The sequence below is a fragment of the Sipha flava genome, unplaced genomic scaffold (assembly GCF_003268045.1).
Source record: "Sipha flava isolate LNK unplaced genomic scaffold, YSA_version1 2_pilon_pilon, whole genome shotgun sequence".
NCBI lineage: Eukaryota > Metazoa > Arthropoda > Insecta > Hemiptera > Aphididae > Sipha > Sipha flava.
In genome coordinates this window covers 2,599,825-2,624,393 of record NW_020272972.1, presented here as the reverse complement: position 1 = coordinate 2,624,393, position 24,569 = coordinate 2,599,825, and the positions used below count along the sequence as shown (strand labels likewise).

Here is a 24,569-nt window from a genome sequence, read left to right as displayed (position 1 = left end):
AATAATAAAACGCTAGGAATATATTCGATTTAATTGTATTACATCCAATGCAGCATAAAAATAATAAAATTGTGACTTAATAAATAAGTTTTTATATTTCAAGCTACGAATGTAAAATGTTTTTAGTAAAATGATAATCATATTCAAAAATGAATTGGAAAAACAAATTATTTTATTTATTTTATATTTATTCTAAAAATTGTAGTATTTAGTGAAACAACATAATATTCAATTAAAGTTTTATTAAAAAAACAAATTAAATAGTTAATTATATTTTGTTTTACATTGACAGATATAACATTTTTAATTCTAGTTTCAATTTATAATTAAAATGTTTTTTTTTTTACAAAAATTTAAGATTTATTATTACGATATTGCGTTTTTAAAGAATTATTAGAACTTGAATTATTTAGGGAAATAATAATTTAAACTAGTATTTTATATCCGACTTTTTAATTATACTCAACGGATTATTTGATTTGTAAGCGAGACGTAATTTTAATTGTTCATTAAAATCATTTTGGATAACAATTTTAAAGACGTGTATTCGAAAATAAATAAATGTATCAAAAAATAGTATTATTTAGAAATGAAGTATACACTGTATACTATAATATGATATGAAATTGATTTACTCTAGTGGACTTCAACTGGTGGGTCGTAACCCAATTTTGGGTCTCGTAAGCTTTAAGATTGAGTCGCGATAAGTCTTCGGTTCAAAATTTAAAAAATTCCATATTTATATATATATATATATATATTTTTTATATTATGTTTGTTATATGATATCGGATATAAAAATATCTATAAACTGCAATGTGTAAAATTGAGCCGAGGTTGAGGTATTTTGTGTGAAAACAGTCCGGGATAAATATCACAATAATTTTTTTTTTTTGTGTATTATAACATTTATATTTCTCAGTATAATACATGCATTCTTTTTTTTTTTTTTTTTTATCATTACTTATAATAAAAATTAAATATTTATATATTTATTTTCTAGAAAAATATATAAATGATAATTAATTTAGTTATAAAAGCACTTCGACAATGGCATACATTGAGCAATTTTAACTTTTTATAACTGGTTTTCATGGCTAACGAAGTTGATATGGGTCCCGAAAAATGTTTGGTAAGAAAAGTGGGTTGAAAAGGTTGAAAATACCACTGGTATACACCGTAATTGGAATCAATACTATATTATCTTCGAAATAAAGCGATGATAATAATAAAAGAGATACACTGCTCACAAGTGTAATATTACGGTAAACGATGCGCAAGTGAAACGTTCGGTCAATCTAAAAATAATAATATAACTATAATATAATATAATATAATAAAACTATAATATAATAACTTGGCGATTGTTATTTTCGATCTCATAGCAGTGTTTTGTGCATTTCATTGATTAGCACAAATATGTTGTAAAACAATTGTTCGTTTACTACTATAATATTATAATTATAATACATTTTAACGGGTGGACGATGGTTAGGTATGTTAAAATTAGATTTATACTAATAATAGGAACCGGTACATTTATTTTTTAACAAAGAAACGGAACGGTTATTATACTTTTTTGAGAACCGGTACCGGAATTGGTTACGAAACATTCAAACTGTATACTAATATACTATTTTATTATTAGAGAAATAGTATTGTTCTAGAACGAGTGTAATATGCCGTATTGTTTTCAATATGATTAAAAAATATTGATCAATAAACATTGTAAACGCGATGTTTATTTGTACAAAAATATTGATTCGAGAGCGTATAGTTGAAAATGTCGAAATTATACGTGTTACTATGTTGTATTTGTTCACCGTTTAGAAAAAAAAATAATACTCCCCGAGGTTGATCCCTAAGGTACTATTTCTAAGTATAATTTCTGAAATGGATCGATAAGTCTACGCGACACCCGTAGAGTTATTTTCCGATCCCGAAAACTTTGAACCGTAAGAGTGCACATAGCACACAACAAACACATCTGTCTTGTGTAGTAGGATGAGCGTTTTGTGTTGGATTGAAATTTAAAATAGTGTACATGTATATAATGTTAGGTATTATTAGGTGTTAGGTGTATTAAACGTTTTTTTCGTTCCTCCTTAATGAAAATCGGAAGTCAGCTTTAACCGTGTTTGCAATAACATGGTAATTTTTTTTTTGTCTTATCCAGCAATAACTATCGTATAGTTACACGATCGATCGCATTACGTGAAAAAATTAATAAATACACCAACGACCAAAGTGTGTGCAATGAACCAATACCATAGCGAGCGGCTCGGACGAAGTTAACGTAATATTTCGTTATGATTGTATTGTAATCATATCGTTACAACATAGTCGTAACGAGTAAAAACATGTGCTACAAGTGTTTAACAACTTGTTTCGTTGCAACATGTGTTACGATTTGACTTGGACATTGGGAACGTTCGAAACGTTAACTTCGCACCGATGTTCGGACGATCGTACACCGATTCCACGGCTGAGCTCAATTTCACGCGCTTATGTTGAAGGTTTGTCGACTGGCGATGTCACCGTATCTACAGGTTGCAGATCGCCAGCGAATATGCAACAATCTGCACACGACCGGCTAGGGCTTATTTTAAGGTTTTTTTTAGAAGTGCGCAACACTTAAAACTCAACCCCCTCCCCATGCTCTAAAAAATATTACACCCGGCATATGATTATAAATACCGTTGCGGCCATTCATTAATATTTCGATAATAAAATAATAATAATAACAACGCAGTCTTAATAACCTAATCTAATGATTGACGGACCCTTTACTCGGCACTCGGCCATGAAATCGATAACAACAGTTTATTATTGCGAGAAATTTTGTTTGTAGATAGTATTTACAACTACGCATATTTTGAATTAGAACTGCGCATTTTTCGTTTAGAGTGCAAAATGTGTTCGAACGCACGTTAAAATAAGCCCGGTCGAACCGGCAATCCGTTAACCGTACGGCCGGTTTGACGACGGTACGTTTTACTCGAACGGCGATGTAAAAAATGTTTAAAAAAACAACAAAGGGAATACTTTGCTAATTCTAAATCCGGTTGGCACGTCAGTTTGCACGTGCGAGGTTTCAGCCATTAATGTTTTTACGGATAACAGTTGAACGATTCACGTACTTATATCGTGTCGAAATATTACGCACCAAAATATCAATCATGCAGAAGTAAACAACAAGATCATTTTATACGACAAACGCATAAATGTACTGCTTTCATGACGGCACTCTTTCGTGTAATAAATATTGTGAGAAAGGTCACGTTTCAATTACAAACTGAACTCCATACTTGATTCTGGACACTTCTCCGATTTATAACTGCGATGCAATAATTAGCTTATGAGTGATGGTTAACAAAAAAAAAAAAAAACTTGGATAATGTACGTACATAAACTAATTTAAATGTAAGCACACAAACACACACACACACACACACACACACACACACACATATATATATATCGTCTCGTTATAGTCGAATGTTCAAGTAAAATTTGTTTCAAATCAATTAACGAGTTTCGTGGACTTTTTAATTTTAAACTTTTTATTGCTGGTTAAAATAAATTTTTATTTCGTGTCACTAAACTATTCAACATAAAAGTTTTGTACTAGATTATAAATTATAATAATCACTTTCATTTTACACTTTTAAATAAGTATGTTGTTAAACTTGTATAAAATGCACATTACATTGAATGCGTTCAGAGTTCTACGTTCATAAAATAAAATTATTGATTTACTAATTATAAGTAGTGGCTATATAGCGAGTTTTAATTAAAACAATATTATTCATTTAATATTTATTGGTTAATTTGCTATGACATATACGTCCGTTTTCCTTAGTTAAAATTATTGTTATAGTTTTGTTTTCAATGAATGATTAATATGGGCTATAGAATGAATACAAACAAAAATTAAAACAGGATGGTTATAAATAAACACGCTGTACCCAATGTGATTGTATTCGTATTATTATATGTACTCGTATATATTATTACACGTTGAATAAGAAGGGAATAAATATTAAAATACACTATGATAGACAACTATGAGATTTAATAAAATAGACTGAATATTGTTTTAAAATAAAATAATTAAATTAAATTAAACATAATAATTTTTGGCCAGTAATGCAAAGTAATATAAACTATTTTGAATATTGTATAGTTAATTTTGTTTATTTTCAATTAGCCTTCAACTGTCATATAAATTTAAAATATTAATCCTAATGAATACTAATTGATATATCTGATATTTAATTTTACTCAATCCTTATTAAACACATACAAGAAATATTTTTACATATTTCTACTTATGATAGATCACATAATAACTTAATTTTTAAAGAGAAATACTTCTTAAGTATAATTAGAAAAAAAAAATTAATTATAACAATATTATCAATGAAAATATTACGACTTTCAGTTTTGCTTGAACATTATAAGCAAACAATAATTATTTTATGATGAAATATATACATATTTTAATGTTTTTATAAAATCGAATCCGATGGTACTGTTGCGGAAAAAAAAAGGCACTTACTGTACACAAATCAAAATTTTATCTAATTGTCTTTTTAATTGAACAAACAGTTTCTAGGGCCATTAGAATAAATAAAACGTATTATTCAGTGTTTGAGAATAATATATACCTAATAAACTGCAAGGCACGTTGCTGAAAGTACAAATGAAATTTGGTATGCGATGGAACATAAGACGATGAATATGAGTAATTTGGCGATTTTGTAATAACATTTAGGTCATATTTCTCCCTAGTTCCTCTGCCCCACACGTGCCATCCTTTCACATCCACTTCATGCGTACATAGGACGACTAAAGGTATATCTATTTACGCGTTATAATTACCAATGTTCCCCAAGGAACAGGAAGGCACAACAGGGAAGAGTGGAGGAAACGGAGAGAGCAGAAATGTCTAATGCAATCATCGTTTACAAATTGGTTAAATCATTCATCCTCGTTAGCGGTTTCATTCATGAAGAAAATTACTCCTTCTCCCCGCCTCGACGTATTACCGTGTTCTCCTTTCTTCGGCATAGCGAGCGAGAACCAGAATTGTATCCGAGTTGATGGTATTCTATTTTTTTAACCGCACCATTACCTATTCATTTGAACCCCCCCTCCATTTATCCCTTCCATTTAAACCGACGTACCCACCTTATCTATTCACTGCCTGGGCTTGTATGAGGTTAGACGACGATGGATCGTATTCTTGCGAAGAAATTCAATCATCTGAAACCACACGAGCTGCTGCACTTAAACACTTGCAGTAGATGGAATAGAAAAACCAACGATTCATTTCCAATTAAATGGAAAGGACTCACGTCTCTGCCGTCACCAAATATACAGTGTGCACGTGGTACATAAGTACTGATGACTGCGAGCGCCGCTGCAGCTTACAACGTATCAGAAACGAACGTCGGGAGAAAAAAATCGTTCACGATTCGTCCGTAAAACCGTATCAACATATAATAAATTCACATCACCAGTGTAATATTGGATAGTGGATGCCTACACGACAATAAATGTGATCCAACTGCATTAATGTAATAGTATATACGATATTGAATCTTGATGAAAGAAGAACCAAACGCAGATGTATTAGAAAAAACTAGAGCCCGAAACAATTGTAAATGCAAATAAATTTTTAACGATTACAATAAAATTATTGAGTCGAGTAGGCTTAAATAATATAATTGTATAACAAAAAATTTAAAAGTGTTTTTCGTTATTGGAAACGTACTATAATAAAATTTGAATATTTTTTTCGTTAAAAAAAAAAAAAAAAAAATCTAAGTATAATATTTGTAATAACTATAAACTTAATAAGTCTTAAAATATTGGTCGGATATACTAGAATCGGAGAAGATATTCTTTAGCATAATTCTGTTTGCATAATTTATTAACCTAAAACCAATTTTTCAATCGATCACATAGTATGTGCGTTACATGAACGATTCGGAACACGTTTACAATCTAGAAAATTAATGAATATAAACAACAAAATAAATAAACACGTAATGATAAAACCAATAAGTTTTTCGTTAGTTGTACAATTTAATAATTGATTATTATGGTTGAATTATGTGAATTATTCGATAACTCAGCGTAAAAAGAAAAATATACGAGTTACCTATTATTTTAATTTACTTCAGTAATGTAAAACGTTTATCGATCAGTATAATTTCAAATCAGTAAATAATTATAAATTAGATAAATGTTTGAGATCGAATTGTTGAGTATTTACATAAAAACTATAGAGACGTTTACAGATGGTAAAAATGTGATCTAAATAGAACTACCAAAAGTTCTTCAATTAATAAAAATGTTATTTTATTAATATTGTTATCTTTAATTAAATCGTCATTAACTAACTAACCTAACCTAACCTAATAGCTCATAAGTAAATATTCTGGCGAGACTTTAATCAGCGTCTACAATATTATTAAAATGTAATAAATTATGACGGCGCGGCGCACAGTGACCAACGACATACTCGTACGTATACTGTCGTAAGCCGAGTTTCAACGGTGCCTATTATAATACCAATGCGCGACTTATTCACTCTCCGTCCACCCAACGATAACGGACGGAAGTTTCACTGAATCGACGATGGTTGTTCGAATAATATGTCCATCGAAATAACTGTAAACAGGTTTTAGATTTTATGGCCTTTATTAATAATAAATAAAACACCTGACGAGCCACCTCTGAAGAACGAAAGTAACCTGTCACTCTAACTTAATTGGTCAATGAATTATTAAATTACCAAAATCATACACATAAAAATCAATTAATCAAAACTAGAAGTGTAAGAGAGTAGTTTTAAAGTTTTATAAGAACATATTATAAAATTTGGTATACATAATGAACATACTTAATATTTTTGTACAGTAGAGAGTGTCTGTGTATTATAAAATCAATGACGCAACATAAAATACAAAAACACCCAAACAAGGCCCTGGACGTGTGCCCTACTCGCCCTGCCCTGTTTACGGTACGTTTAGTATAGAATCTCCGTTTGTTTCTCATTATTGGTAAAATTATTGCTGTTCAAATATTTAAACTATAAATAAATTGTAATTCGTAAAATGTATCATTAGGAAATGTTGTACAATATAAAAAAAATAAATAAGTATACTTTGTGATTGTACTACAAATGGAAGTCATTTTAAGTACAAATTTCTTTGACAACATTATTTTTGTAATGCTTTATTAAACCAGAGATAGTTTTTTTTTTTTTTCATATTTAATTCGATAAAATTGGATACCTACTCCAATGATTGTTCGAATGAAAGTTTACCGTATAAAAAAAAAAAAAAATAAGATGTAGAATTATATCAAACAAAAATGCTTATTCGAATGTTGGATGAATATAATATTTTGTATACCTAATACTTTTAATGTGAACATTATTAATATTTTCTCTTTCAATTTTCATAATAATGGAATTACGAAATATTTTTTTACAAACATTTTTGACTGACATGTGAAAAATGTTGTATATTACCCACGTGCATTTAAAAATGTATTATCACCCTTAAGGTAAATTATAACATTGATTCCGGCCAGTTGCGTATCTTTGAACATGTTTTCAATTACAAATAATTTCTATGCTTTCATCGTTACTTTTGCTTTTCTTACATTATAACATTTTTTATTCACTGATTACTACAGCGCGTATTTATATGAATTTGCATATTTATTCTTGTTGGTCGTATGATATGCTAAGTTAGCACAACATTTGTTTTATGACATAACGATTTAAACAATAAAATTTTTTTAGAGCATATTATTGCATATTTAGATATTTGATCATTTATTATTATTTCAAGGAATTATTTCACGTTTTTAATTGCATATTTTATCTTATAGTGAATATTTCGATGTTTCTTTAGTTTTATTTTTTTTTTTTATATTTTTGAAATATTTACTCACTGTTGTATTATCTGCTTATGAAAATTATAGAAAAGTGTAATCAAACAATGATGAATACGATAGACTAAAATATTAAAATGTTTAAATGGTGGAAGTGAATCAATTCAAACCGGCGAGGATTTATCTTTAAATTAAATGATATATTTTTTAAATGCGCACTTTTTACTTTTTAAATGTGGAAAGACAATTTGCATGACATAAAAATTTGTTAACCGACAAACACCAATTAATGATTTTTGAAAACAAAACTAAAAATGTTGTCATACAATACAATGTGCATTTACGAAAGATAATTTCATTTTAAATATATTTTTGATATGAAATGATTTCTTTTTTTCTTATAAATGAAGACTACCTACCTACAAAATTATTTTGGTTAGTAAATTCCTTAAAATTTAAGAAGAAAAAAGTATTTACAGTTGGGTTAAATAATTTTAAATGTATTATTTTAATTAAATGTTTAAAAACTAAATTTTTTTTTCTGCTGAATTTCGAGTATATATTTTTTTTTTCTTTAATGCATATTTTATTACATTAGTGCATGTACTTGTGCATGTTAAAGATTTTTTATCACATATTTGGTTGGTTTTCAATGCATATAAATCCGGACTATACTGATTACTAATCATTGTTCGATAAATATAATACAATGTCATTCGCTGGTCAATCGGACAACGGATACGTATCTCCGTAACGTCGAACAATTTTATTCATCGTAACTACATATTATCGCATATATTCTACACTAGCCTTCTTTTTCACGTAATTTCATGCTGTTGTTATCTTAGTTAAGCTACCAAATTTACCAATTGTAAATAAATATTACAAATTTTAAATACACTCTTGTCTTTAAAATAAAATACTGCATATTATATTGTTTTGTTATATCTTAATAATTTCATTTAGTAACCAATTTATCGTGGATTAAATTTATCGAAATTTGTTCTTAAAAGTTATAGTAGCTTTCTTTATACTTTGGATACATATTTTTTCTTTTACTTTGAACAATATAGGTACATATTAGTGTTCAAACGGACTTGTAAATAATTAAAAACCTTTGAGTATCAAGTAAATAGCTACTAATTATTTGTCCAATAAATGTATTCATATTAAATATTTTATCACTATAGTTAAACAAAACAATGGTTTAATTTAAATGTAGTACTCACTGGCTAATGTAATATGCAAAAAGGAAAAAGTGCGCATCAATTGGTATCGTTAGAAGTATTTGTAAACATACTTTTAATGATTACCACTGTATTTTTAACTTTTAAAATAATTACATAGACATTTCGTATAAAAATAGTTTAATTTATACTTCATAGAGTACGTTAAGTTTAGAAGTGGATTACACACGTCACACTTGATGATTAAACATCTATCAATACGAATAGAATTTACAGGAAAAAAAAAACCAAGCCTAAATCGTTTTTCATATAATATATACGTTATCCTTGCTGTTCGTTGGATTTGGGCAGTAATCTGGGGCCAAACAACTGCATGCCAAAAGCGCCTAACGGCGCGGTCAGCAAAATAGAGATCACGGCAATCGTTACCAATTGAGTTGCACATTCGACGTCTTCTGGCGTTCCCAAATTTCTCGCTATGTCCAAAGCTACCGGTGCCAGAGCAGCCTGAGTAAAAAAGTAAAAACAAACGTATAATTAAATATCCATCAATTCGGTAAGAAAAAAAAATTTAAAACCAAGTGAAGCGGACCAATTTTTCAATTCGAACAGACGTAACGCGGAGCGCTAAGGCCGTGGGATAGTGACGATGATCGAATCTAACGCACGATTTTCAACGGTACTACACAGAACTCGACGGCTCTGAAAAAGCGATTTCGATTAAATTTGCCGGGGGGCAGTTACTGTTACCGCTGAGCAGATCGATTTCCATTCGAACGCGTTGCCGCGGCAATAACGAATTTATTTCCATGTTGCATAATAAATTTACTTGGCTTAACGGTTGTGATAAACGTTTTATTTCCATGTATGTATACCCAGGGGCGGAACTAGGAGGTGGAAGACGGGGATTCATCCCCGGGCGTAAAATTTTAGAGGGTGTAATTTTTGTAATCATTAACAACTAATTTGATATTTTCAACTTTGTTAAACATTGATATTAGGTTAAAACTCAATAAGCAGGAAATCGTATGTCGACTATAAGAAAAAAAATTCTCGAAAAGAGTATTTGATTATCGGTATACGATACGATACAGTCGTAGATTCGATAGATGTCACTATTTGACACCAGTTCTCATCGAACATTACCGTCTACCATGAACAGATCCAACATTCGACTGTAAAAGAACTAAAGATTTAGCTCCTCTGACCTACGAACACAAAGAATTGAAATGTGATGAAAATACGTCTATGTCGTGGAACAATGGAAATCGTGATAAATCGTACTGCTGGAGCATGTTTTTTATATCGAATGAAAACAATTTTGTATTGGAAAATTTGGACGGAGGTCGGTGGTCCGCCCACGGCCCCTATCCGGCTGCGGGTCCGTTTACACGGCCGCGCAGTAGCGTATTTTCAATTTTTTCTGGAGGGGGGTCCACAGTCTATACATAATTAATTTAAACTATATATTATATTATAATAGTTACGTCCTTGTGCAGTTTTTGGAGGAAGTTGAACTAAATATATAATGTAATAATCGTATAGTCTTATGTAATATTATATATATACAGGGTGGGGCACTGAAACGGTCGATTTTCAAAGATAAATTTTCTCAGTAGCAATTAAAGTAAAAATTCTCTCTGAATATTATTAGTTGCAAGACAACATGCCATTTAGTAAACATGGAACAGTGGAGTGCTGAACAAAGTGCTTATGCAATAAAATTGTTTTATAAAAATAATAACGGTTACGTAGCTGCACAGCGTTCATTTGTTCGTCTCCATTTTAATCTTGAACGCCATGATTCAGTACTATCGGCATGGCTATTCAAATATGGGTAACCAACTTTTAAGAGTCGGGTTCAACATTAAAAAAGAAGCCTGTACGAAAAAAAACACGTCGCTGTGTAAAATCCGACCTAGACTTCTACTGAACAAGTTTTAAAAAAAACATATGTTTTGTGCAGAACATTTCGGACTCCTTATGAGAGCGGTCTTAACAGCAATGATGTTTATGAATGCTTTTTTTTACGGGCATATATTTTTTAATGCTAAACCCGTGTCTTCAAAGTTGGTTATCCATATTTAAATAGCCTTGCCGATGGTGCCCAATCATGGCGTTTAAGATTGAATTGAAGACGAAATGAACGCTGCGCAGCTACGTAACTGTCATTATTTTTGTATAATGATTTTATCGCATAAGCACGTTGTTCATCACTCCACTGTTCCATGTTTACTAAATGGCATGATGTCTTACAACTAATAATATTTAGAGAGAATTTTTATTTTAATAACTAATGAGAAAATTTATCTTTGGAAATCGGCCATTTTAGTGCCCCACCCTGTATATATGTACCTATATATTGTAAAGTATTGTTATAAAATAAATTCCAGTTGTCTCGATTTTTTGGCCAATTCCTCTATTACTTCATCAACAGTAATTTCAACTTCCCTGTGAATGTTTAACATAGCAAATTTCGCAAACATGTAAGAATTTTAGTTTATTTTTTTGAGAGGTTCTGGGGAGAGTCCAGTACCCCTGGCCCCCCCCCCCCCCCGTAAATACGCCACTGCAGCCATGAACCACTCGCGACCGGGTCACGTGTTCGACGGCGAATCCGGAATAGACCATCGTTATTTATTTATTAAGAATTTACGGGCTGAGCCCTTTATAAATAATAAATATATATATATATATGTGCAGAAAAGATATTACAATTATTATACGATGATAGTAAATAAACAATAGAATAACATTATAAGTGTGTGTAAAATTAAAAAACAAGAAAGTTAAAGGTGGGGTCCGTATTGGCGTGCGACATCAAACGTCTTAAAAGTTCGTTTTGCATGTAACTGGTGGAACTAAAGGGTATATGAAACATAGCATTAGAACGGGTGGAACGCAGTGGAACTTTAAACGCAACTAGGGCAAGAGTAAAGAAGGAGAATCAATAACACCAGTCAGTAAATCATTTAACAATTGATTACCAAAGTAACATCGGCGCTCAGCTAAAGTTATTAAACCAAGATTAGTGGCAAGGTTATGGACAACGCGTTTACCTGGACCGTGGCCTTGGGCAGCCACGCGATGTTGACGAACAGCATTTCTTTGCGACTCAGTCCCGCGCCCAGCACCGAACAGGTCGTGACGACCAGGCGAATCTGTTGAACGGAGACAAGAAAAACTTATTATTGGTATTCCACGTCGTAACTGTTTCGCCGCCCCGGACGTGTATTTCGATAACGATTTCCGAAAACCCCGACGGGGCGGGGGTTCGCGCGATAGCGATTTATATTTTACCCGTCCGCTGTTCGTTTTCGTCGGACGTAAAGCTTAACGGCATCGTTTGGCCACGGCTTTCCGGACGTGACCGCGTAAACGAAACCGATTTACGGACGGCGAACGGTACCCGTATCGCGCGCGACACGTAACGGTTACGATCGAGATCCGTCGAACGGTTCGTTCGCCGGTCGAACGCGCGCGGCCGCGTCACCCCACCGGCCCCGGGCCGAACGTCAACCGATCAGCGCCTGTCGTCCCCGTGCGAATCGATTCGCGAGGTTCTAAAGTGTCGCGGCGCAACAGGTCCGAGTGCCGTCGACCGTTGATCGATCACCGGGACGACCCGTTTCGCGTCGTTCTCGTCCGACGGAATATTTCGCGGACGAACGACCGTTAGCCGTGAGTTTGGACGCGACCGGTTTCGGCGGCACGCGGAAAGTCGCGGTGGAAAACATACGTTCACTAATCGTCGCGGCGGGTCCGATCCCGTGCCGCGTTCCGTGCGCGTACCGAGTTAACCGTCAAAAGCCAACGATCGTCGTCCGTTTTCCGCGCTCCGCCATCGTAATTGCTCGTTGTACGCTGCCGGCGTGCGTTTCACAGTCGAGCGTTAACAAATCGAAAAATCAATACCGAAACGTCCATTCGGTCCCTCGGACCGTTTGGTTTACATCGCGTCGGTCGTAACGCGTGTGTTCGTTTACACTTTTTTTTACTCCTCCTCTCCGTTTTACTTCGACGATAATCTGTCGCGCGCCCAATGGTTTTCGAACGGTTACGTTTCCGGTCGTCATCGGCCGGTCCCGCGACTGATCCGCGCGAAAACGGAAAAGAGTAAAAAAAAATTTTGAAAACCGCAGCCGACGGTTGGAACCGCCTGTGTGTTATAACCGTTGAAATGTTGAAAACATCATCCACAACCTCGCGATCCCGGTACGCTCGGACATGCTGTCGGACGGCTCGGACGGGAGGGAGGCGGAAGAAGAGAAGTGCACCGACAGGGAACGAACGGTACGATGATCCACGTTTAGACGTCGACCGCCGAAAAAATCGCCGATCGGGAAATCGATAGCTCTCGGTCCGTCCGAGGTGCGAACGCTCCGACGTTCCCGGGCCGGGCGCGCAGCTTACTAAAACAGTGGTTCTCAACATTTTTTTTTTTTCTTTTTTCTCGGTCACGGCACACCGTTGTGCATCACGAGTTTTCGCGGCACACCCGTGCCCACTCGGACAACAACGAAAACTTTGGCTACGCGCTAAGACACCCCCCGGTCGGGTCAGGACCGCGCGGTTCGCCCGGCACGCGCGACCGTCTTATCCGCGCGAACGATGGACATTTGACCGTCCGCGCGGTCGGTGTTCTCGAACGGGCGGGCGTTTTTCGCGCGGCGCACCGGTCGAGAACCGCTTCGCAACAACGTTCGTACGCACCGCGAGTCCGAACGCGAGCACGACCAGTCCCAGGAACACCGTGTTGCCGTTCCGGAGCAGTTCGGACCTGAGATCGGTGCCGATGAACGCGAACAGCACCGGCTGCAGGCCGATCCACGCGCACTCGAACACCTTCACCACCGGGTCTTCGGTGCCGTCCGCGTCCTCGGCCGCCGACATCGTCGGGTTGTCGCGCTTCTGCGTCTTCAGCCTGTTCCTCCAGCCGGTAGCGGCCACGAACGCCGATATGATGCACGCCAGCGGTCCGGCGCCCGGGAACCCGCACCACTGGCTGCCGGTGACCGCGAGGAAACCGCCGGCGCCCAGCAGAAACGATCTCTTGGCCGTCACCGATCGTTCGATCTATTTTTTTTTCACGGAAAAAAAAAAAAAAAAAATCATTCGCTATCAGTAGTACCGTGTTCGACATCGTATCGGTTTGGTTCGAAAACATTTTTCAGGTTCGTGCGGTGACGTGCGCACGACGCGAGCAAAAGCTCTTGCGGTCAGATTCGATCTGCAAGCCGAAACCTCCCCGAGATCCATAGGCGCAACCAAAGCCCAGTAATTGGGGGTACTGAAGTCGCATAGCTCACGCTAACCCTCACCCCCTCCTCCAAGTACCATATCTCAATTTGATCGCTAAATGTACCATAACAACATACATACACTGATATTTTAATTTATAAATATTGACAAGCCCAACCTATATCATTTTATTTAGGTCATAAGGTACTAAGAAATACACAAGTTAAAAAAATATCATACAATATATAACACATAATATTCACACTAGTATTATCTTGCGATGACTGGTGGAATATTTTTCAAGTATTTCCGATGATGCAATTAACTAATTGCCATAAACAATTAATCTTTTTGATAAAAACATCAAATAAAAATAACTAAATAAAATAAGAAAAAAACTAATCTTATGTAATTTTTCAACTGTTAATTTGTTGGGGAAGGGGGTCGCTAAATTAGAGCCTAGAGGTGCTGTAACACCCCCAAGTACCTCCCTAGTTGCGCCTATGCTGAGACCACCACCGCCGAGGAGAATCGGTCGAAAGAATCACTTGCGCGTGTCGCAGACCAAAACATGATTTTCGATTTCAACGGGTTTTCGATACGACGACGATAATAACGACGGAATAACGTTTACTTATTGGGTTTTTTTTTTTTACTGTCGGGGAAAAAATGTCGCACGTATTAACACTGTTAATATACTTGTGATTTTTTGGCGTTTCTCTCTTCGCTCCCTTGTTTGCTGTATATCATCGCCCACGGCGAAGGAGGCATGTAAATCAAAATGAAACCCCAAACGAGTCCCAACGCGATTCCTATAGACACGTCTATTGGCCCTTGTACTATCTTGCTCGTCAAGCTACCTGTTACAAAATACATCAATTAAAGCGAATTACAAACCGTTGTTCAATCGATACATTTTTTTTTTTTTTTACACGCATGAATATATTGTATACAATAATGTTCGCGGTGCGCAAAAATTAAAAAAACCTAAAGAAGTGAAATATCTATGAAACGATGCAAGTTGATTTTAAACAACCTGGAAACTAAGATCAAGGTGACATTTTTTAATGATAGCCGTACGGTGTGTATTGTAAACTGAATACGTACCAGTCGAAAACAGGACACCTAATAATACACCGAAGGCGCTGATGGACACGGTGTCGTCTAGACTGGAAGCAGCGATCAACAGAGTGTTTATGCCTTTTGCTTCGCCGTAACCCAATCGCTTTAGTCGGAACACACTAGGTACTAATACAGCAGGGCTAACGGCTGACAATGTGAACCTTTAAATTAACATAAAAAAATAAAAAGTCGTTCACCATAATTAATTTAAAAAAATATATAAAAAAAAAAAAAAAAAATGAATTTAAGTTTATAAGTCTAAGTGAATAACAATAACAATTTAATAATAAATCAACGCTCTTCTAAATATTAACGTAAATAATACTAATAGTAAATATTTTGGACTTAATAATAATATTAATTTATTGTGATTACATGATAATCAATAGTTATAATTAAGTGCAACGATAAATTCATCTTATAAACAGAATTATTGTCTAATAGTCGTTTCAAATAGTCTTCGGGTCATAACATAAAGTATAAACCACGCGTGAGTAATACGTATACAATTTTATTGCGTATCGTGTACTTCGGTACGAACGTATTATATGGTGTGTTTGACAACGTACGAAACGATATCCGACGCCTTTCATATATTATAGTAAACATGACCGTATTATTTTTTAAACGTATTAGGAACACTAAACGATCGTCTCGCATTTTGTATTCACAATATCTTTGGCGTAGCGTTCCACTAACAGTATCAGATCCTCAGGCATCATATAGTTAGAAAAAATGTAATTTGTAAATCGGAATATTTTATTTTGTTAAATGAAGTATTTTTTTTTTTTTTTTTTTTTCGTATTCTTAAGTCGTTTTATTCGTAATGCCAAGGGAGGCATCGAGTTTTTTTTTTTTTTTATTATTAAATCCAAATAATCTGCTTCTCTTTTCTACTTCCATTTACGCGTGGAACGCACCGTCAACGATTTTAATTTCCCCTCGGCTGATATAAATCTTGTAGGACTATATGATGGAGCAATACGATTAAAAGGCGGAAAATAATGTAAAAACGCGTACCACCCGTCGCACGAGTATCACGATCCATGGTAAAACAATATCGTACGTCTAATTTTACTCGTAAAGCGTTACGATGTTATGGTACAGCATCAAAATGCAGTTCGAAGTAATTCATTTGTACAAGTTCTTTTATGCTACTTTTGTCCGTTAGTTCCACACATTTAAGGAGAACGGGATTTATTTAGTACGTTCTTGTTCGAGCGAATTTTTTAAACGTTAATTTTCATTTTTTTTTTTTTTTTGTGCCTAAAAAACTTAAGTCTAAGCGTACAGACATTTAGTAATGGTAGTTTTTTATAATGTACTCACCCGAGAGTTAGACCCCATACCAATGAGAAATTTGGCAAGATGAAGTGCGCGGCCACACCCGCGGCCACGGCTTCGGCTATGCACGGCAACAATGTGAGTTTGGCCACGACACTGCTGAGTTGGCGCAACTGGCCCGCGTTCAGCTCCAGGCCGCCTTTAATCAAGATCACGGTTAGTGCGGCTTCTCTGTGACAAACCGAATTCGGTTAGCAAATATTATTGTTGCATTACACGTATTATGTATTAAATCCGTATATAAAATCAAACTGTGAAAATACGTTAAACGTTCTACCAATCTTAAACTAGCCGAGACACGTGTACAATGTACACTGCGCATACATACCTATAATGATATTAAACATAAGGACGCACCAATGAAAACATTATTTAAATGTAACGTTAATGTACAGCAAAAAATAAAAGAAGAGTTTTTCCGACTTCAAAGTTCCCATGTTACATTTTAGGTTTTTATTTCGTGCTTTCTGTGAATTGTGGACAGGTGGTTATCCAGATGGGGAACTTGCGCAAGGACTTGATCCTTCTAATTTTTTCTCGAATTTTCTAAAAAAAAATGTTTACGATTCCGATATTTAAAACGTTTGGTGGTCGCGTTTATAAATTCGAGCTCAAATAAAAAAGTGCTAAAGAACCGAGCTCCTCGAAAACGGATTTGGATATCCACCTGGGCACAACTGGCACACATCTCGTAACAAGTTTAGCTTAAATAACTCTAATAATTCCTCGTCGAGGAATAATTATTGTTCTACGTCATTAGAGAGTTGCTAGAACTTGTTGGGTATTATAGCAGTTATACGTTTGCGGTATCAATTTCATGCCAGCGCCACACTTAAGTTCGAAATCGCCAACAACAACGACAACCGACGACACTTATTAGACGATGTTGGGAAGTTGTTAGAAATTGTTGGACTCGATTATTTGAGTTATAGCTCATAGTTCCGGTGCTTCATGCCGTCGAAAACGGTCGGACAGCCGCCACCACTGCCCCGGCTCGCTAACCACCGATGCTCACCTCATAGTGGACACCAGATGAAAGCACCACCCGGTTACGGTGTACAGGCCGGTGTTCTGAAGAAAGATGCCGGCCAACATCATGCCCAGAAGCGGCGGCAGGCCGCCGAGCTTGCCAACCAGCCAACCGGCCACGGTGCCGGTCACGTACAACACGAATATGGACGCCAGGCTGCCACCGGGTATGGCCATCAGTTCCGGAGTGGTGTTCACGCGCAACAGGCACCACACGATGGCCACGGCCACCACTGCTGCCGCAAAATTGGTCACAGTGGCCGGCAACTTGTCGTCGCACCAACCCATGGCCGTCACGTCCCTGCGGCCGTCCTCGTTGAACTGCACGCGTGCATCGTACTGCTGCTGTTCCCGTCGCTGTTCCAAATCCACCGCCGACGAATTGGCCACCATCGTCCTGCAACGAGAAAAAATGTCTCTGTTAAAATCCCGTCGACTATCGGTCAGGTGCGTAGGCCCTATCTGTTAAAATCCTTGAAATATTATACTATCTCATGCGATTTAGATTTTCGTTTTACAGCGCACACTTAATTATATTTTTTTCACTTGTAACAAACCGTTTTGAAACACGAACATTGGGTGCAAATATTGTTAATAATCCAATTATCTCACCAACGTGAATATCCCCAACGCGTTGGACTAATTTAGAAAAAACAACTAGTTTACGTTTTGTGACTCGTTATGGGAGTCACTTGATTTGAAAAAAAAAAGATACGCAATAATAGTACATAGTTATTACTTAGTCGTTACACACTAAGGGTTCCAAGCGCTTCCACAAATAACTTAAGAATTTTTCTCGTTTTCATATTTTGCAATATTTGGTCAGGTTAGATTATTATTATTTTTTGCACAGCAATGCGCCATATTGGTTCATAGAAACTTCGTAGTTAGTATATTATTAACAGGGCTCGGGACTTATAGCACTTAAAATCATTAAAATAAGCGCTTAAAACATCATTATAACCACTAAAATAAGCATTTAAAACAATTTAAAATCAAGCAAAAATAATTATTCAAAAAAAAAAAAAAACTATAAAATTATAACTAAAAAATTAAACAAAATAAAAATCTACACTTTTAATGATTTTATGGATTTTCTAAGGGATTTTTCTGAAAAATAAAATGTAAACGGTTTTCTCTGTTCTTTTCATTCTGACGTTTGACACTCAGTTCTATTTTCATTATTAGAATATCTTTGTTAACCATAGAACGATGGCTTGGATGGCGACGAACTACGTGACAACATAAATAAAATAAGAATTATTTTTAAATTTTAATTCTATCAAAAACGACTTTGCAGGAGAAAACTATAAAAACGTAAAAAAAACTGGTCATATAAGCAAAAATAATTAGAAAAACTAGAAATAAGCATTTTTTTTGAAAAATTGCTGAAAAAAGCAAAAAAAAGGTACTTTTAAATTTCATAATTGTACGTGTTTAACTTGACATACACTTTTATAGCACTCTGCTACATTTTAAGCCAATCCATAAAAATAAGCAAATGCTTTAACTCCCGAGCTCTGATTATTAATAATGAAGTATATTTTAAGTTGTTTTAACGATGCAAACATTTAAAAACCATAGGCATAACGATCCACGATCTTAGATTAATAAGAAAAACCTTTTTACTTATTGAATCATGCAATATTGTTTTTGCAACCGTTATTATTTTCATCTGTCTGAACAAAAGACGTTTACGTGTATGAATTTATTTTTAACACAATTGTTACCTGTTAAAGTTTTGTGTTTTCTAGCGGAACGCTTTATGGAAAATGTGATATTATGAAATACTTGAACTGTAATAAAACGAGTTTGAAAAAGTTAACTAAATGAACTTTTTAAATTCCTATCCTCCGGGAAACTTTCTTAAGAAAAACAAGTATAAATATTTAAGTAAACGTTTTTATGTATTCAGATTGGACTTTATTCAAGTTTTTAACAGGTAAATTTGTTATTTTACTTAAAAACAAACAATAAATAAAAGCCGGTTTAGTGTTCAAGTCTTAAATTTTGCTTCAGAAATATTTTTCGGGTCTTTAGCATCTTAACCGCAGACTTGTTGATGATATACTTTTTTTGTCCGACGCCGGTGATCGAAAAGAAATTTTCTTATTTCATTCAACTGTTTAATGTATGTATTATACATATATAATTATAGTTAAAAACTGTATCAGTTCATATTCACAACATTTTAAAGTACATAGGTATGTATGAATTATTCATAACTTTATAAGAGTTTTAATGTTTATTTAAACCTTACAACAATCCAGTCTGAGGCATAGGTTCTCAATCTTATTTTGAACCTCAGTATCTACTTAAAAGTTTTGAAAGTTTTCATGTACTTACCAATTGAAATTACATGCGGAGGTTTAGTGATATTTAACGTTTTAGAATTTAGAATTTTTCTTATTTTATAATTTTTTTCATCTGTGAGTTTTTCGTTTACCGCTGGTTGAGAATCTCTGATATAAAATAAATATGGGTTATAATTGAAATTTTAAATTGATTTGTACCTACAAATGTTTACGGATATGATAATATACGAGTATGAGTATTTATAGGTATTGAAAATAGAGGACTGCGTTGTACATTTTTACACGAAACTTATATAGTTTGTAGACAATTTCGTAGAATTTTTAAGATTATCTGACGTCATAGAATATGCATCGGACTAAAACACAATTGTCTTGCCATTCAATTTAAAACACTTGCCCGTGGTTTGAAAGAACGGGATGTACATACAGGGGAAAACAATATATTAAAAAAAAAAAAAAAATTGTACTTTTCGTCTTGTGGGCTATAGTAAGTGGTAAGGAAAGAAAAAACCATATTAAATAGAAAGTCATGGCTGCGTGTAGCATATACAAAATAAGGACTGAGAATAAAAAGCAAACGATTTGGCCTCGCCGACTACAACAAGAAGCTTTTCGCCTCAATTGTACTGTCGAGTCCTCAGTAATTTACATAAGTTTAGTGTATACGCGACTTGTATATTCTTCCCCTCTCCTCCAATATATATCCCCCTTCTATCACACACATACACAGAAAGCTACTTCTTCCTTCCAATCCCTTTCTTTCTTCTCATTTCCTTCTTCACCCTCACTCACTCTCGTCCTTTTCGCTTAGTCCGTGAGACTCCGTGCAAAAGACATCCCACGAACAAGTCATCACCTTCTTACGATCATTCGGGGAGGTTTTCTTTTATTTTTACTCTACATTTATATTTATTTTTTTTTCCGTCCCAACTTGCATACCTAATGACATTACATTACCAACAAAAGTAGTGCGTGGTGACTGGTGAGGGGGGTGGCACGGACGGCCAGACATGAGTAGTCCCCTTAACACAACATCCACTTGAGTCGGGTGAAGCAAACGACCCGAAAACCCGAACGAAGTAAGTATACACATACATATATAAATATGCGTATTTGTGCATGTGTAAGTAAAAAATAAAAGAATAACGAAATAGACAAAACGCTAACGGAATCACGATTGGATCGAATCTCCCTCTCACTCTGTATTCCATTCTTTTTCTCTTTATCGCATATAATATATACATAACTACACTTCGTTTTCCTTTTTATTTTATTTTATCAGTTTTTCTTTATTATTATTATTATTATTATTATCGTTATTATTGTTATTTTTATTTTGTTTTATTTTTATCACATTTTTCTACAAGCAGAAACAATTACACGTTCTCTCCTCTTTTCACGTTTCTGAAATAATCGACCATTACCATTTGCAGTCGCCAGCGATTTAACAATTTAACTCGACGACACTCGTCAGGTCCCATATACTTGTTCGACAAATGGAAAATAGTATTTAAATTCTACATGCCGGGCTGTTGTTTTCCTGAGACCTTGGTTATAACGTATTGTATTTCTGAATATAACCAGCTTCAAATGTTAAGTGTATACCGATTTGGATTATATCGACTCACTTGAGTAATACTTTTTTACTTACTTCTGTATTATTAACCCAATATGACCGTCGTATTCGTCTTGTTATTAATCCTATACGCGTATACACACCCGAGTACGTACGTTTATGTACATTTATAAATATACCAACGTAAAATTTACTCCTTTTTCTGAATATTATTATACTCCGAAAATTAAATACATTTCGAATATTTAATGACCCTTGTCGTTTAAAAAGTCATATGGAAATATTCAGTTTGAATTACAGGGTTTCACTGCTAATACTCTTTGAATGATAATAGAATAATTAAAAAAATGAAGTAAGTATGTAATGTAATATATAATAGTTGAAGGATTTTTTTTTTTTAATACAAGTTACAATGAACAATGCATATTTAGATTGATTTTCGACTAACATTTTTGACAAATTTAATTAAACGCTTCAAAAATCTGTTTTTTAATTTTCGATTTATTATTTATTTTAAAATCTCTACTCTCTGTTATCTCAGGTCAACGTTGTTATCTCAACTACTATTCATGACAAACTCTTGCTATCATGATCAAACTTTAGTAATAATTCATTACAGTTATTGCCAATCGAAATGCAATCACATCTAAAATGATAATATGAGTTGTATATAGTAATTATCTAACTGTAATATTGTATCGTACACCATGTGGCATCGAAACACAATTCAACATTTCCATCTAGTAACCAAAATTTAATAATCATTGGTTACCACTGGATTATAAATAATCGTTGTTTTTGCTTCTACGATTACCATAATTTTTACTAGTGTTTTACTATTTGTACTTTTTGATTTTTACAGCCTTATATATAATTTAGTACAGTTTGTTATAGCTTCATACAACTAAATTATATTTATTTGATTTATTGATAAAGATTAATTTTATTTTGTTTTTATCATAAACAACAATATATTTGTTCAATATATTAAGTACATAAAGTATTTTTATGGCATTTTATAGATGCGGTTAAAGATCATAAAAAATAAAATAAATAAATATACTAAACTCATTTGATATAAAAATATTGAAATTATAAACATTCATATAATTCGTGTAAAATATATTACATTATTATACAGTTAAAGTGTGCCAACCGATATCAAACATAAATATTAATAGTTTAATAGATAATTAAATTTTTTGGTTCGGAATAACTATATAATTATAACGATGTTTCAAAATTATGCAATTGAAAATAAAAAACAAAAATTGAATAAAACATTTTTTTATATTTTTGTTTAGAAATCCATTTACGATTTTCTGATTTCTAAATGTATATATTAAAATGATTTCTGTAAGCATGTTATGGTTCGCGTAACTTATTAGTTTTTTTATCAGTATAAGACGATTAATAGTTATTTCTGCGAAATTCTACGAAAAAAAAAAAACTAACAATTAATTCTCCATGCTGGATAGTGTCAACACTGAGAGCACATAATTCTGTTCTGTATAGTTTGTCGACATTAAACTAACGTTTATGATACTTAAAAACGGGTTTGTACTGACCTTAGCTCAGTAATATTTTAGTTTACGTGGCTATAAAGTAGTGAGGCCAAATCGAACAATTCGGTTTGACAACCGTGTTGACAAAAGAAAAAAAAAATTGGAAAATATCCAAATGGCTAAAGAGCGAATTGGTTTGTGCGCTGTACAGCTACACGCGGTAACATTACACACGAAAGGCGGTTTTAGTTAGTGAAATCGCAGTGTTTTCTACCTTCAGCGACACATCAGTTCGTATTTGTATTTTGCTTAAGATACATTTACATAGTATAAACCGCGTTTTAGAAACTTGTTTTTTGTATATCTTGTTTGCATTTGATTGACAAAAATCCTTATTTATTTATTACCGCGTACTTAGCAAACACTTAAATAAAAAATGTATTTATTACCTAGTGCATTATTGTTGCTGCAGCACAATATAAATGTTTTAATGTTTATCGTTTCATGATATCAATTGGCCAGTGGATAGAACGTTTTAAAATAAGTATCCATGTGGATAAAATTTGATAAAGACTTATGGTTTGTATAGAAAAATATTTTTAACCCAACTTTATTATCCATTTTGTTAGTTAAATTAGGTAGAATACCAAAAGAAACCTAACCGGATGGGTTTATAAAAATAAAATGATTTAAACCTCAATTCAGTCGAAATTGTTTCTAGAAATTAAAGCTATAAACTAAAGAAATAATTATATTGAAATGTAGGTATACATTTATTAATATTAAAATACTGTGCGTTAAGTATTTAATAATTAATATTTTTTTCCCATATGTTATTATTATAAGTTAGTATTTTCAGTATTTTTATTGCAGCTAAGAGACTTAGGTATGAGATTTTTTTTGATGGCGTAAAACGCTTTTTATTTATAAACTGACCAGATGATGTAATAATAATATACTAAACGTTTCATAGAATTGAAACGTTGACAAAAAGCAAAACTTAATAACTGTTTAACTTTCTGTTCCAAATAAAGTTTTTAAATACAATTTATTTTAGTTTGATGGGTACTTACAACTAAAAAAATGAAGATTTCAAAAAAAATTGGCCGATGATTGTGTTTGTTGTTCCGCACTTTACAGCGTCAAACTCTATAAAATGGTAAAATAAAAACGTTAATCCGTCCGGCTTATATGCGATCAACTCGCGTGATCATAATATTACTATCCGAACGATCTCTTACAAATGTGAAAATACGCGATTCTACGTCAAGGTTTATGTTGTCATCGGAAGAGTCCAAAGCAGACTGACCAGTACTTGGTGCTCTGTGCCTGTAGA

At 33.9% G+C, this 24,569-nt stretch overlaps 1 protein-coding gene across 1 annotated transcript; it reads right to left on the bottom strand.

Annotated features, from left to right (window-relative positions):
- Positions 1–9,173: 9,173 nt before the first annotated feature.
- On the bottom strand, positions 9,174–24,562 carry LOC112686001 (sodium/hydrogen exchanger 9B2-like). Its single transcript, XM_025558091.1, has 9 exons — positions 24,475–24,562; positions 24,307–24,382; positions 17,824–18,234; positions 16,794–16,979; positions 15,450–15,625; positions 15,042–15,202; positions 13,815–14,177; positions 12,161–12,262; positions 9,174–9,608 (listed from the first exon to the last, which is right to left on the bottom strand). Exons 3-9 carry the CDS (start codon positions 18,228–18,230, stop codon positions 9,423–9,425), a joined length of 1,581 nt encoding a protein of 526 aa, XP_025413876.1. The 5' UTR covers positions 18,231–18,234; positions 24,307–24,382; positions 24,475–24,562; the 3' UTR covers positions 9,174–9,422.
- Positions 24,563–24,569: the final 7 nt, after the last annotated feature.

What these genes read in the sequence shown, in the direction of transcription:
- LOC112686001 (XM_025558091.1), bottom strand. Translation starts at nt 18,230, where the DNA reads ATGGTGGCCAATTCGTCGGCGGTGGATTTGGAACAGCGACGGGAACAG. An exon ending in GTATGGGGTCTAACTCTCGG is followed by an intron (nt 15,626 to 16,793) that starts GTGAGTACATTA and finishes GTTAATTTAAAG; the next exon opens with GTTCACATTGTCAGCCGTTA. An exon ending in TGCTCGCGTTCGGACTCGCG is followed by an intron (nt 12,263 to 13,814) that starts GTGCGTACGAAC and finishes TCCGTTCAACAG; the next exon opens with ATTCGCCTGGTCGTCACGAC.